The sequence below is a fragment of the Platalea leucorodia genome (assembly GCF_965183815.1).
Source record: "Platalea leucorodia genome assembly, chromosome: 1".
Classification (NCBI taxonomy): domain Eukaryota; kingdom Metazoa; phylum Chordata; class Aves; order Pelecaniformes; family Threskiornithidae; genus Platalea; species Platalea leucorodia.
Genome location: NC_138823.1, coordinates 68,309,115 through 68,324,369, shown reverse-complemented (window position 1 = coordinate 68,324,369; position 15,255 = coordinate 68,309,115). Strand labels below are relative to the sequence as shown.

At 36.9% G+C, this 15,255-nt stretch overlaps 1 protein-coding gene across 1 annotated transcript in view; it reads left to right on the top strand.

The window, feature by feature from the left end:
- The window catches only part of GABBR2 (gamma-aminobutyric acid type B receptor subunit 2), a gene marked incomplete at both ends in the record, with an annotated part of 482,647 nt that overhangs the window by 320,131 nt on the left and 147,261 nt on the right, over nucleotides 1-15,255 (top strand). The window contains one exon of the mRNA XM_082312677.1: nucleotides 9,295-9,402. Coding sequence (XP_082168803.1) covers nucleotides 9,295-9,402 — 108 coding nt within the window. The remainder of the gene's footprint in view (nucleotides 1-9,294; nucleotides 9,403-15,255) is intronic.

Genomic DNA, 15,255 nt, shown 5'->3' with positions numbered 1-15,255 from the left:
CAGTGAATTCTGAGAAAGTGGCCAGTGTATTGTAGAACCGTCAGATCATGTCTTACTTAATAGCAACTTTATTGGTTGTACAGAAAGAGGAAAAGCAATACAATATTTCATTAAATGTATATGTATGCCAAAGTAGAAAGTGCTTCAGATATGAGGGAGAGAGAGAGAATGAGAATGATTTATCTTTGTTTTTAATCTCAGAATTACCATGGTATCATAGCAAAAAAGAAGTTAGAAGTAAGGGTGTGAAACGAGATGTGATGCCAACTGGAAAAATGCAAGCAAGTGGAAAAATAATTGAAAGCATTCATTATATGGAAGAGAGACACTCGAAATTAGCAATGCCAGTGACATATCCTATGAATAGAGTTTAAACTGACATACTAAATAGAGATACTTAAAATAGAGAGAATATTAGATATGATCATAACATTTAGACTTCTGTAATACGTTCTACTGAGAATTTCACGCTTTACATTTAAGACGACTAATGTCTTTGAAAGTTGGAACTGCTATGGGAAGAAAGGCTACTATGGCCCTAAGGAGAAGCATAGTCTCCTCTTCTCTGTTATGCATCTCCCTCAAGTAGGCAAATAAAATGATGCTCATATTCTCTGGATATAACTGATCATGTTGGGGCTGAAAAGGAGGTTGTTTTAAGTACTCCAGGTTGCAGTAAAATGCCCATAGTCTCAACCCAGAAAGGTCTGGTGTATTAGGTAGTAGTAGACTGAAAAGCTCTGCTTCTCCTCAGCCCTGGTAGTCCTGATGTATTGCAGCACTTTCTCCTAGACAGTGTGCTGCGTTGGGCGATTGGAGTGACAGGAAAGGGACAAATGATCTGTTTGGAATAGTTCAATACAGGATTCATGCTGTGCTGGAAGATATCTGTTCTGGAGATAGCAATTGTCTTCCAGTCTCCTTTACACTCCAGAGTTCTGCAACAGTGGTACAATAAAGATAAGAGGATCTAAGTCTTGAGACTTACAGAGTCACTAAAATTAAGCATGCTTTATCTTGTTTATCTCATTAATTAGCATAATTGATATGAATTGCCAGAACCAGGCAGATAGTCTGTGATTCCTGGTGATCTCACTGAACCCTGTCAGTGTTTCACCTTGGATAAAGTATGAAGGTTTTTGCACACCTGTGGTGTTCAACGGTGCCCTCATCCATCCCAGGTTGTTCTCAGGCTTTCAGATTTCAGTCAGTTGCTCTCAGCCATGGTGCAGGCATTTGGAAACAGGCTTTGTACAGAAAGAAGGAACCAAACAGTGGGGTGGGGTGGAGAGACAGAGAGAGAGAAGGAAAGAGTAGAGATACCACTGATAAATTCCAGCTACCTACTGCAGTGTGTGTGACTATCCGGACTTTGTGTTTTTCTCAATCAGACATCCAGAGATCATGTACATTCATGGCAACGGTAGATATTATAGATCTTATCTTCTCAAAGATGTACTTTAAAATGTGACCTTTAAATGTATTCAGATTTTCAGAAGCACTTAGGGTTTTCCGGCTAATGTTATTCTTAATTATGAATCACGAACACTTGAAATCTGACTCTGTGTCTTGTAGAAATGTGAAAGGCAGGTTTTGTTCTTTTTTCCTAATTTTTCATAGTCATATGTCTGCCCCACTGGGAGAACAGCTAGGTATGGTGGAACTCCATGCTCCACATTGCACCTTTTCTTGGGAAACTCTGAACCTGCGCAAGGTGAGGATTGCAGGGTACTATAAGAGTGGAGAGACATCCTGAAAACCACATCAAACAGAGACTGAGAGAATGCAGTGAGGAGCAGGGAGGAAAAGCCAGGTGTGAGAGGTTATGGAATGGGTTCCTAGGGATGGGAGGAGGCTGTAGGGTGAAAGAGATGCTGGGCAATTTGCTAAAACTCTGAAAGCCGTGGAGTTGGCTGAGAGCAGCTCTGGAAGCAGGGACTTGCCTTTAATGGTTAAGCAGGAAGAGGGAGAAGATGTATGAAACTTCTGTCTATATATTTATTTCTGCTTTGTCTATTTATTGATTTCTGCAGGACTAGACCCCATGCTACCAAATAGCATCTAGCCTTGATATTTGGTTAGTAGTTGATGATGTGCTCCTTATTCTTACCCTTTATGCTCTTCAGGCATTGCCATAGGTATTGGTCCCATCCCCCGTCCCGCCCCCCCTGCTTTGGACTTTATATTTGCCTAATTCTTTTCCTCAAATTGTTTAATTTTGGCCAGGAATTAAAAAAACAACAGATAGACACTCAGCTCCTACTGAACTGCAAAAGGATTTGGACCTCTTATCCATTTCTTTGTCTCTGGAAACCATAGCCTTTGTTTGTATTTTTAGTCTGGCTTTTTTCATTTTGCATGTATTCTTTAGTTTATTTCCTACTTAATTGTTTAGCTGTTAATTTTAATCTCCCTTTTCTGTATAATCACTTCCATAATTGTCCTCACTGTCGTTCAGTCTGAGACTGATCTCACTCCTATTTAATTCAAAGGCAATTCTGTTACTGAGTTTAACATGAGCCTGATCAGCTTCTATTTTAGTAAATGACATTTTCTTGGGGGAAAAAAAAAGTAGAGACAAAAGTTACAAGGCTGAATAGATCCTTGAAACAAAATTATTTCATATGCTGAAGCAAATACACCACAACCTTGCCAGAGATTTATTAAGGTAATATTTTTAGAACATTTTGCCTCTCCTTCAGTAGGACAACAGCCAGATTTTAAAGCCCCATCATAGAATCAGGAGCAATTGTAATATCTTTTACACTACCCCTGGATTAATTCTGAAAAATAGTCTGAAATATATTAAGAAATCACTACAGGAGATCTCACAGCATGTGAAGAACCACTGTACTTAATTTATGTGAAAACAGCAGGATTCAATTCTCTAATGTTATTGCCACTTACGTTTTACAAGAACTGTGCTGGTGCCACACAAATTCTAAAGAATGAGTTAAAAGTCATGAACACGTGTCAAAAAATGTTTGATCTAAATGAGAAAAGTATCATTCAAATGGATTAACTCATTCTTTGGGGCCTGCCTGTGCTCACACTGGGGATTTTGCCATGGTTAATAGAAGCAAGATCAAGCCCCAGTGAAAACTTGTTGAGCTGACACACTTTGGTTCATCATAATTACCCTTTATGTCCCCAGTTTGCGAAGAAAAATAGAAGGTCCTTAATTTTCAGCTCATGAGTATTCCACAGAAATCAACAGAATTGTCTACTTAAAGATAATTGTGCTCTCCAGGGCTAAACCCACAACATGGTTTATTCTTGTGTTTGTCACTTTTAAGTGCCTAAGTCTCATACTAAGATGCCACCAAGCTGCTCCACACTAATGTTCAGCTGCAGCCTAACCCTGTGGGCACTGCAGCTTCCAACCTGGTGCATGTGCAAAACTGGCTAACTATTGATATTCCCAAAATGAATCAGTCTGAGTCTCATAAACTAAGCTAGAGAGTATCTGGAGTGTCAAGTCCTGTGAAAGATTCAAAACTTTTTATTTAAAAGAAACCATTAAAATTCAGGTCTTGAAATGGTAAAAATGATGCTTTCAAGAATGTTAAATCTGAGTGATTCCTCTGCAGGAACATAATCTAATGTTTTGCTAACTGAAGAAGAAATTGTTAAAGAACCAAGCTGTTTCACTATCCTATTCCAATAACTGTTATTAAAAAAAAAAAGTCATAATTTGGAGAGGAGGTAAGAAGTTTGTAGCTTTTTATGGAACACATGGAAGTTCTTTGTGCTGATGTTTGGTTTTCTTTGTTCTTCATTCTGAGTCTTTAATCCCATCATCTTGTTGTTTGCTTGATATTGATAACTGGATGAGTATAGCAAATTTAAAGCTGCAACACAAAAAAAGAGAACGTGTAGTATATTCAGTTCAGAGGGTTGTCATTTTTTTTTTCTTTCAACTTAACAGAGGAGTAAAATACATCATTTTCTTGATCAACTGCATTTGAAATTTTTATTATTGCTTTCACGAGCTCAATACCTTCACAGGTATTCCTTGTCAGTTCATGAATGTGTGGGCTTCTGAATGCATATGCAGTGGTGGTCAAATATGGGAAAATAATGGAACTTCTTTAGTGGAATTTTTTACCTTTCATCAACTCAGTCCATGTTCCAAGATAACCTTATTTTATAATTTCATATAGAATTGTAGTTGTATTAAAATAAATTATTTAAAATAAATTCAAATAATATTGTTGTTTATCTGAAAGTTAACAGTACCTAAAGTAGTGTTTTTGTTTGTAAGATTCATTCTTAAAGTATATAAACAAGGAGAGACTTTTACTTCTTTGTTCAGGATGTTTCTGATGCTTTCACCACTTACTAATTTCCCCTTACTAACTCATTGTTCACAATTAGATGGCTCCTTTTATTAATAATAAGTTGTAATATCAAATAACTTTGTAGGTCTGTTACACAGAAATATAAATAGTAACCACTTCACTATTCACATAACAAGATGATGAGAAAGGTACAGATAGATTTGTGAGAAGATATCAAATAGCAGCATTCAAAACATAGGCTAGCTAGCTAAAGCTCAAGGTTGAGAGGAAATATGATTCAAATGGAAGCAATTTATATAAGGCTGTTAAGCTATCAATGCTTACTATATGATGGAAGAATAGCCTTAAAAAAATAAAAGATCTTTAACACCTTATGGATAGGTTTAAAACAGAGGCTTTTTGTTGCAAAGAGAAGTTGAAAAGAAATGCTCCTACAAGATGTAAGGAGCATCTTGTTCATAAATGCAGTGACTCTTTAGTTGAACCTTACAACATTTGTTTAAACATTAATATTTGACAAAGGTGGATTTTTGTTTGTTTTAAATAAACATCATATCTGTTCCAAGTTTGGAAAATGAACCAGAATGGTCTGTTTCTTTGTGGAGACACTTTCAGTGTTTAGTGGTTGTCAAATATGCGTCCACTAAATAAATGATTTCTATCTTTTTCAGCTATCACAAGTAATGCAACTGTAAGAGCTTCTATCAAGTAATTTATAAAAAGCACAAATTCCAATCATGGGTGCATACCTAGTATTTTCAAAAATAGACCCTAAACCAAAATAGTGCAGGATGTATAAAGAAAAGAGAATTAGGAAGGTGCGTTTTAGTGTCTGCATAGACATACTTGATTGTTGTATACCAAACAATATTATCACGTTTGACACTTGCGAGTTGTCTTTGAATGACAGAAAAAAAAATTTTAGGAGATATTCAATTAGTCAAAACATCTTATTCAAAAAAAGAAGTAACAAAGAAATATAAGCAGATAATTGAAGGTATATCCTAAAATTCAGTGAAGGCTTGAGGAATTTTGTAATGACCTAACCTTTTAAGAAAAAGATAAGCAGCAGGTATTTTTACAAATTATCCTTCTATAGGAGCATAGGAATGTTTTCAGGTTTTGTGTCTAGTTTGGAGTAGGTATTTGAATGCAAGTTTCCCATCTTCTAAGGAGGTGCCTTTCCTATTCGTTTGGTGGGTACTGGGGGGGAGGGTGATCTTCCTCAGCCTCTTCTTTCAAAACACGTCATTAAAAACTTCTAACATGAGAGAATTACTGATTGATTGTGTAACATCATGGTCATGCTCTCCAATTATTGGTGTTATTTTTATCATATCCTTTCAGATGAGTGGGGTTTGGAGGTATAATATATTTAAGAATATAAATGGGCAGGTATATGAATTTCAGAGGCTTTTGCTGTTTTCTAAATTTTTCATTTTGCTGTCTGCATTAGTGAATTATAGCAGACAAATTCGAGGTCATTTTCTTCAAAATTAAAAATTTATTTTCATCTGAAACTTATCATCTCATTCGTAGCAGCAGCTATCTCATTTTGACAAAATCTCCTCATATCTTTAAACCAGAATATTTCCATTATGGCTAATAGTTATATTATTCCAATTTGCATAATACAGATTAGGAATACATAAAACTTTTTGAACCAAACATGATAAAAATAACATTTTTCTGTATATCGAGTTAGAAATATATTATGAGCATAATTGAATTTATTACTATTCCCAAGAGGCAATTACTGTTTCAGTGAGAACAAAACAGAGTCTTATTAGAGACATGAAAATACCATGTATCTGTTTGCCAAATATATCACTAAACTGTACACAAAAGAGCTGAATACTTATTAATAGCAGCAAAAAGATTGAATACTAAGAATGGTTATCACAGCTCAGTTGATGTGAAGTCAAAAAAAGATGTAACTGGCTGATATGAACATGTTGATATGAAACGTATTTTTTAAATCACTCAGAGTTGATCTAACTGTGGTTTTACTGAAGTTATTAGCATAATCACAGAATCATAGAATCATAGAATGCTTTGGGATGGAAGGGACCTTTAGAGGTCATCTAGTCCATCCGCCCTGCAATTGGCAAGGCCATCTTCCACTAGATCAGGTTGCTCAGAGCCCCATCCAGCCTGGCCTTGAATGTTTCCAAGGATGGGACATCTACTGCCTCTCTGGGCAGCCCGTTCCAGTGTTTCACCACCCTCATTGTGAAAAATTTTTTCCTTTTGTTTAGTCTAAATCTACCCTCCTTTAGTTTAAAACCGTTACCCCTTGTCCTGTTGCAGCTGGCCTTGCTAAAAAGACTATCCCTATCTTTCTTGTAGGCCCCCTTTAAGTATTGAAAATGTATGATAATGGATAACGAGCAAAGACTTGAAAAAATACTTAAGTTGAAAATATTACTTTGCTGACCTAAATATCTATTCCCATTTTTTTGGTTATAGGTTTCTTTTCCAATACTGCATTTAAGAAAGTCACAAAGTTGCGCAACTCACGTGGTTTGAATCTAATCACAGTCAGTTTGCTGATTTTATTAATATCAAGATTAACCAGCAGTCAGTATGAACTGTATGTTCAGAGTCAATATCAGCAATGCAACAGATAAACCACATTATATGCTAATAAAATGTTAATATATACACACAAATATCTAAACAGTCTTCTATATGTAATCCCAATGTTTTCTAATAAATGCACACACTGAGTTACATGCAGACACCTGCTGCTCACAGGATGCACGGGTTACCAGCACACGCTTTCTTCTGGGGGTGCAGGTTCCCCTATACACACCTGTCCTGTAGGAGATGTGGGCTCTCTGCCTTTATGTGTATCTCTGCAACCTGGTAATGACCATGCCAGTGAGACAGCACCCCCTGAGTTCACATTTGCACACGAGGTCTGTGTCCTTACGTGGTGCACAGTGTTATCAGTTTGGGGCATGTGTCCTCTCAGACAGTTTTGGGTGTCCATTTGCATACACTCCTCTTTGCCAAAAGCCAAGGTGCCTGTTCTGTATGTACTTTTCTGTCACTAATTCACCATTATTGACTATATCTATCTTCTTTCTTTATTTATTTATTTAAAGGAACTGTAGTCATTTTATGTCTCTTTTTGCTTTATCAATATTTTTGAGTAAGCCATATCTTTTTTTTTTTCTTTTCTGCCTTGATACACAGTCACTAATGTTTACTAAAAGTTAGAATTTCTATTCTACAGAAAATTTAGGGAAAAAAAGAATCACATTTTGAATACAAAAATGGAAATTGTGAATATATTTGGAAAGGCAAAAACTAAATAACATGTATTTAGCAGTGAAACATTTAGATTATTCCTAATATTGATCTTAGATCCCAAGTTTTGCGTCTTACTGCAGCACTTAATTTCTCATCAATATACATGACCTAAAGTTACAAATTAAAAATCCCAAACTCTCTAGAAGTCAGATGTGAAACCAGGCTGGTTTCCAATGAGAAACATTGCTTTTAGGTCATCTAAAGATTTTCTTTTTCAAAATCCTTTCTCAGAATGTCCTGGTTTCTACAAATCAGGTTGTTTTTATATCAAAAAAACAGTTCTACTGGCCAAGGGTGCATGGTCCACATGGCCAAAAGAAGGCTTGTTTTCCCCTTTTCTAGCTTTGCCTTCCCTGTCTTTAGCCATTGTCTCTCACCCAGTTTTTCCATCTGAAATGCACAGTGCATTTTATTTTTACTTCTTTGTTTGCTTTTGTGCGGTCTCCCTTTTTGACAGCCAGCCCAGGTGGAGTCTCTAGAGGGATGAGGAGATTGTTTCTCCTCCTTGTGATGATTTCTCAGGCTCTCAGATTCAACTGTAGGCTTCCAGCTCCCTGCTGTGCCTCTTGCATGGTCTTCCACCTGCTATGCTCTGTAGTCTCCGGTATCTCTTTGGGAAGAAAATAGTCTATTCAGGACAGAAAAGCTTTCAAACAGCCAGACCTCCAGGGTAATGAAAAGAGAAACTTCCAAGGAATTAGAGGCAGCTGTGCAGAGCTTGCTAAAACTCTGAAAGTGACAAGCTTAGCTGAAACCAAGTCTGAAAGCAAGGACCTATCTACAAGGATGCTATGGGCAGGTGGGGAATTGCACAAAAAAGCTTTCGTAACTTGTGTTCTGTCCTCCCTGGTCAATTTGAGGTTTTTCTATTAAAAAATAAGCCATTCTAGGTTTTACTCTAAAGACATAACATCTTTTTTTAGTTTAAAAATCTTTTGGGTTTCTCTGGGAAGCTCACTGTAAGCAAAATGTCTAGATAGGTCTATGTCAAAGCTGTGGCCAGCTCAGGGTCCCATTACTCCATCGTTCTGTGTAAACTCACCACCTCCTTTTTCTTAGACCCATACTGAGGGTATTATCTTTGATTCAGGTCTTGTCCCCGAGGCCTGCCCACCAAGGCTATGTTCCTGTCTTGGCATTTTTCCCTATATGATAATTTTAAGGTCAGATTTTCTTATCTTTCCAGAATGCTCAGGGTCCACATTAAGGGATGCATACCTCACATACTACAATTTCCTCTTATTTAGTCTGAATAACATCTCTACTTCTCTGTTCATTTCTGTTCAAAATGTTGCTGTTAATAATAGCTCCCTGGGTAGTTTTTATAGTCTCAGTCTCTTGTTTTCCTCCACTAGTTCCTTCCTCTGTCTGCACAGAACACAATAAAAGTGAAAAAAATGCAGAATTTTGTAACAGAGTTGGTTTTTTATATATGGAAGAGATAGATTGTTAATTCAGCATCAGATTTGTTATACTTGGAGAGGGGATGGAGGGAGGAGGGAAAAAAAGCAAGAAAGCAATGAATGAGACAATTCTGAAATGTCAACATTTTTGTGAAGTTCTTTGAATATTTTTCTCTCAAAGTCTTGAGAAAAAGTTGGCTGAAATGTTGATATCCACATTGTCTACTGAAAATTAAACGGCTTTGTCTTTTTTTATATATATCTATTTTTAGGTCCGAACATGGATTCTTACAGTGGGATACACAACTGCATTTGGAGCAATGTTTGCAAAAACGTGGAGAGTTCATGCAATTTTCAAAAATGTAAAAATGAAGAAAAAGGTGAGGGGAAGTAAACTCTTTTCTTGTTACCCTGTTAATACAATTTTCTGGTTTGCTGCCTTTCCTGGATGGCCATACTTGTGCTGACTCTGTTCCTGTGTCACATTCAAAGATCCTGAATGGTTTGATATTGGGGCTTTCTTGGTCTCCTTTTTAGTCTCTGAGAGTTGGAGTCAAGCATCAGTCCTTCAGTCTTTATAACGAGAGGTGGACACTGGAGATGGCTGTAAACTGTCAAAGTGAATTTGGATCCTCAATCTTATTTAGCATGTTGTTTCAGCATCCAGAGGTCCCCTCTGGTAGATTCACAGCTGTTATGAAATGTTTTCTGCATATGTCTGGTATACAGGTATCATATACAAATTTCTCATGGATTGGTAGGAGGAGGCAAGAGAAAGTGCTGTTTATACAGATTTCTATTTCTAATTTTGATTGAAATTGCACAAGCTTACCCTAAGACCGATCTGAATTGAACCACAGTAGTTGTCTCCAGCATTTTTGGTGCAGAACATTTTCTGTAAACAATTAGGCTCAGCTTAGGAGTAGTACCACACCTAATGTATGTATTGCTCATTTGATATTTTTCCCGTGGAGCTTCTTTTCACACATGAAATGCTTTTAATCAGATGGTTTTATTTAAAAATGGGAAAACTGGTGAATAGAAATAATTTTGATGGAAAAAACATTAAGAGAAATATACATGAAACAGAGAAACAAAATTAATATTATTACAGAGTGAGAAGTAGTGCCAAATGCAGTTCCTATATGCAGCTGAATAGATTCATTCTAATAAGTGGTAAAGAGTCATGTACACCCAAAATAAGTAGAACAATATTCCAAAACCTCATCAGATTACTTTGTTTGTTTCCCTCTGTGTGTGGTCATGGAAGAGCTGTATTATTTTTTTCTCTCCTACTGTGTTATTTTTTCTAGAGTTGCAACGCGTAGGGAGTTGCTGTCACCACAAGATATACCTTTCCTTAAAAAGGTTTGGACTTCAGATAGACAGAGAGAGAGTTAACTCAGTTTCTGAGAGGATTTATGTCCCAGGTTATTAAGGAAATATGTGCCGTGGCTGGAACTGGACCTAGCACTCTGGCACCTTAACAACACAACCGCCTGGTCCTTCCCTCTGCTATTCGGTCGTGTCAGGTTTGCTTAAATGTTTGTTAATTAAATCCCAAATATCATTCAAAGTAAAAAAATAATGAAGATTAAGTAACAAATATCTTAAAACTAACTAAAATTATAAGAAATTTCTGTACCAGAAACAGGATACTCTGGATGGAGGGAAGTGGAGACCACCCTTTCTGTGCCTGTGCAAAGAGCCCACCGTAATATATCAGTTTATGCCACCACAGTCCAGTATATATTTTTCAAGGATCTCATACTTCTCATATTAAAGATTTTTAACCAAAGCTGAGCCAGTATTTTACCTTCTTGAAAAACAAAATTTTATATTGCAAATATGTTTTCAGCTATATTGGTACAAATCTTTGTAAATTAGTGAAGTTACACAAGATACTGTCAGTGTAACACATAAAAACATTTACTTAATAGCCTTTATTATCCTGAGAATTTTATCATTTCTGCAATGCATACTATTCCAAATAGGAATGAACAGGTCATTCAATGGACTGTTGCTAAGTATTTGCTTTATTGTTTTTTTAGAAAACATTTCGTTTTAGAGCTTCAAGTTGTTACTCAATATTAAATTCCACTGTCTGTTAATTAAACATAATCCTCAAATTCTGTATAGTGCCTGTTCTTCAACAGGCCCATCAACAACTGCCAATTGCAATTGTTTATTCACTGCTGGATGTCAAAAATGGCTTAAGAACAGACATTGGCCGGTATAAGGCAGATAAACTTTCAGACATCTGGATGTTGACCAATGAGATGCTTCGCTCTGAGTGGTACTAGAAACATCAAGGCTATTAGGGCATCTTTTTCAGTATTCCGGAATTAAGTAAATAGCACATTCTGTTCTGTAAACTTTAAAGAATGGCTGTTTCACAGAGTTATCTTGGTTTGCTTTATTTGGATATCCCACTCCAGAACACAGGCATGAATCATCAAAGACAACAGTTTTCTTAATGCAAAACAAATTAGCTAGCCATGATAAATGTTTGCTAGTCATACATTTTCTGTCTTTAATTTGCCAGGATAGATAAAATTGTTTTTAAGATGATTGAAAAACATGGCATACTTTACTTATGTCTTAAAAGAAGGATATTTCCACTTTCAGTAGATGTAGTTTACAGACAAAGCATTTTGTATCTGTGGAAGCATAGACAATAGAAATTTTCACAAACAATATCTAAACTGACAAGTAAACAAAAGTAGTGCTGCATGAAAAAGCACATTATGTTTTTTGAATTAGCTGTGCCATGACAGAGCAGACTGACGTTTCAATACAAGCAGTACAAAGTTCCAAAATTATTTAAGTATTGTGCATCCTATTCATTTGTGATCGCTTCAGTTTCCACCTGCATATGACAGTAAAATCTGACGTTTAGTTATACCTCTTTTGCCTGTCATCCTGGATATTTTTATCAGGAAAATTTTCCGAAGAGTGACATTTTTTCACAAAGTGGAAGAAACTCTGTGTGGTTTTTGAAAGTATTGGTTGATTCATTTCGTGGAAGTAGGTATTAAGTAAAGAGAGAAGAATATAATGAGTGAATCTATATATCTTCATCAGATGGGGCAAGCTTGCTTCCAAACTTTTACTGAACACTTGTCTTAATTGTACAATATGGCTTTGTGAAGAGATGAGTGGATTTCTCTCTCATTGTGAGAAAATACATAGAATTTTAAATAATAATACACTATAGCTCCATTTTAGTGCAGTGGAGAGTGGAACTAAATTATTTAGAGTGTCTTGAATTAGGTGAAGATTTGTGTTAACTTCTGTTTATAAAGCTCTCACAAATCTCTCTTATTTTCACCCATTTATGTTTCCACTCCTTTATTAGCAGAAAAAAATAAACAATAATATTCAGAATACACTCCTTCTGCTATCAGGCTGCTAACTGATAAATTTTGCAAGATTTCGAGAGCTTTGTTACCATCTTTGATCTTGCTAGGGCTCAAAGGAAGCAAATTAAAAATGTATTAATTTTAGCTGGATCTGAAACAGAGGGGTGCAAGGGAATCAATTTTTGTCAAATGGAAATGACAAAATCAGTAGGGGGAAATAAATTATTTTTGAGTTTTAAAGAGGTTAATAGAGAGAATGGAAAGTAGAATAAAATTAGTATTAAAAATAACTGTAACACTTATAATTGAGGTGCAATTCTGGTTTTGATATGTCTCCTTTCTCTTGGTTTGGACAGCAGAATATCATTTGCTCGGTGAGAGGTGGGCACTGCTTTTATGTCGTCTGGCAGAGGAGGACTGGTAATGGGTAAGAGGAGAGAGAGGAGAATATCAGTGGCAGGAGAGCATGTGGTGTCTTGGAGAAGCTTTAGCTAGGTGAACTGTTTGAAGAAGCCAGCCCTTCTAGTAAAATTCAGAAGGCTGTGAATCTGTCTTTTTTGATGGGAACTGCACTTAGGTTGTAGGGGGCATTAAAGCAGTCCTGCATAATGACTGCTCCTGCACAGCTCCAGTATGCCAACTAAAGACCATTCACTTTTGACAAATATCGGAATAATAACAAATTCAAAGCAGTGGTATTTAAAGCTTCCATAAGCTTTATATATTCTGCTCCTACAAAGACAAGTATTTGACCATTTGTAGGTGAATACAATAAAGCATGGTGATCTGGATCACAACGTTGCTTGTTGCCGCTCGTATTTGAAAGTACAATACTTCTCGGTTGACGTTGCTAAGATAAGCTTGTCTTACCTCTAACACAGTACATTCTAGCTCTGTCTATTTGTACTTAATCCTTTAACTGTGACATCAGGGGAGGGATGTTTTATGTTTAATTTTCACTGAAAATATTGTCAATGTACTCAGTTATTACTACCACTGTAGACTTCCGGTGGCATATGTCTTTATGTTGACAATGTTGTTACAAGGTAAACACAGAATATAAGTGCATCTTTTCTTAAGACTTGTGCTGCTACAGTTTTGTCAACATTAATCTACTTATTGATGACATTTTGTAAGCTTTTCTCTGTTCTTAAATTTACTATGTGATTGTAGAGTTCTGACAGATGAGAAAGGGTTAGAGACCTTAACAAGTATTGAGAAAAGATATCGGTACTATCCCAGGGTTAGAAAGCCACAACAAATCACAAGAGAGAAAAATGACTTACAAGTCCAACTTGAGTTAGCTATGCCTACCAGTCTGCAGTCTGGCAAACTTATTTTCTTCATTTCTTACTAAATCCTTAAAGGACTTCTGAAGAGACCTGTGGTCTTCATGCATTGCAAAGACAGATAGGGGATTGTCCAGCCTACTTTGTTGACACTAGCATGGGGAAGGGAGGCTGGCACTGTGAGAGAACCATGGGTCCAGGAGGTAGGGAGCAGGGAAGAGGCTGAGAATGAGAAATTATGTTAGCTGCTAAGGGCTTCGGAGGGAACAGGAGCGTGTCTGGATAAAAAGCATAGGTAAAACTTGGGATTATAGACTGGGAGAAGGAGTTAAGGAGGGAGACTGAATTTGGACAAAAATTCCAAGAGAGTTAAAATAAGATTGAGAGCCAGCAAAGAGTTGAATGGGGCATGGAGGGCTGTAAGAAGTGGTCAAGGAAGCTGAGTATGGTGGAACATAGAGCCCGAGTCTGGGATTCAAATGGCAAACTCTAGTTGAGGGACTAGGTCTGGTTTAAAATTAGATTAAGATTGAAATCTAGAGGCAGGTTGGCAGGCCTGAAAAGTAGGGACATAGACCGGGAAAGGAACATAGGAGGGGGAAAGGAATAAGAGGCAAGAAAAAGTTAAAATTAGGACTGGCCAGAATGGTTGCACAGAAGTGTGGGCAGAGCATAAAAACTGAATGGAGGATTTTAGAGTTTCACTGTTCTTTTTTCTAGTACTATGTATCTGTAAAACCTACAAGCAAAATATGTGCCTTGTCTTCCTGTTATGCTGTTGTACAGCTCATGATAGCTACTAGTTACTCTTTTAGCTCAAGCTGATGAGGTGTGCAAAGATCTAAAGGTTCCTTTTGCTGATGCTTGCAGCTCTCTCTGTAAGAATTACCTTTCTTTTCATTTTCTTTAAAAAGAATGGGCTCATGAAAATGTTAAAAGGCTTATGTCGTGGCTAAAAAGCCAGTAATTGAAAACCTACAGCTTCCTAGGATCTCTGCAATATACATTTGTTCCCCCATGTGCATTATTAGGACACCAGTGCAGCCTGAGTTGTCTACAGGATGCCAGTGCCATTGAGCAGACACAGTGAGTCCGCTCTGGGCGTGCACTAGGACTGTATAATAAAAAGAGGTAGTTTTCTGTTGGAATTTTTTCACTTAAACCAGAAAAAAACACATAATGAAAAAGGCAGTAGGAGTTTTCAGAAAGGTGGTCTCATGTATAAGACAGTTAAGTGCCAGCATGAAGAAAAATGATTAATTGCCAGAATTATTTGTTTTGCTTTAGAAGTCTCTCTGAGCACAGTTTTCAGACAGCACTGGATTTTAAGAGGTAAATTTATTGCTTGAGTAAAGCAGAGCAGGAATTCTCAGACTTTTTAGCTCGTTGCCTTCCCACTCCATGTTTTAACACAAGTTTGGCCAGCCCACCTCCCTAATTCGCATACTTAATGGTCCATAAACTGAGAAGCATGGAAGACTGGAAGGGGTAAGAGACCATCCATGTTCTTTCTGGGGAGCAGAGCACATGGGTAGCTCTGAGTAGCCCCTGGACCTGACCCCTCCAGTCGGGGTGGGCAGCA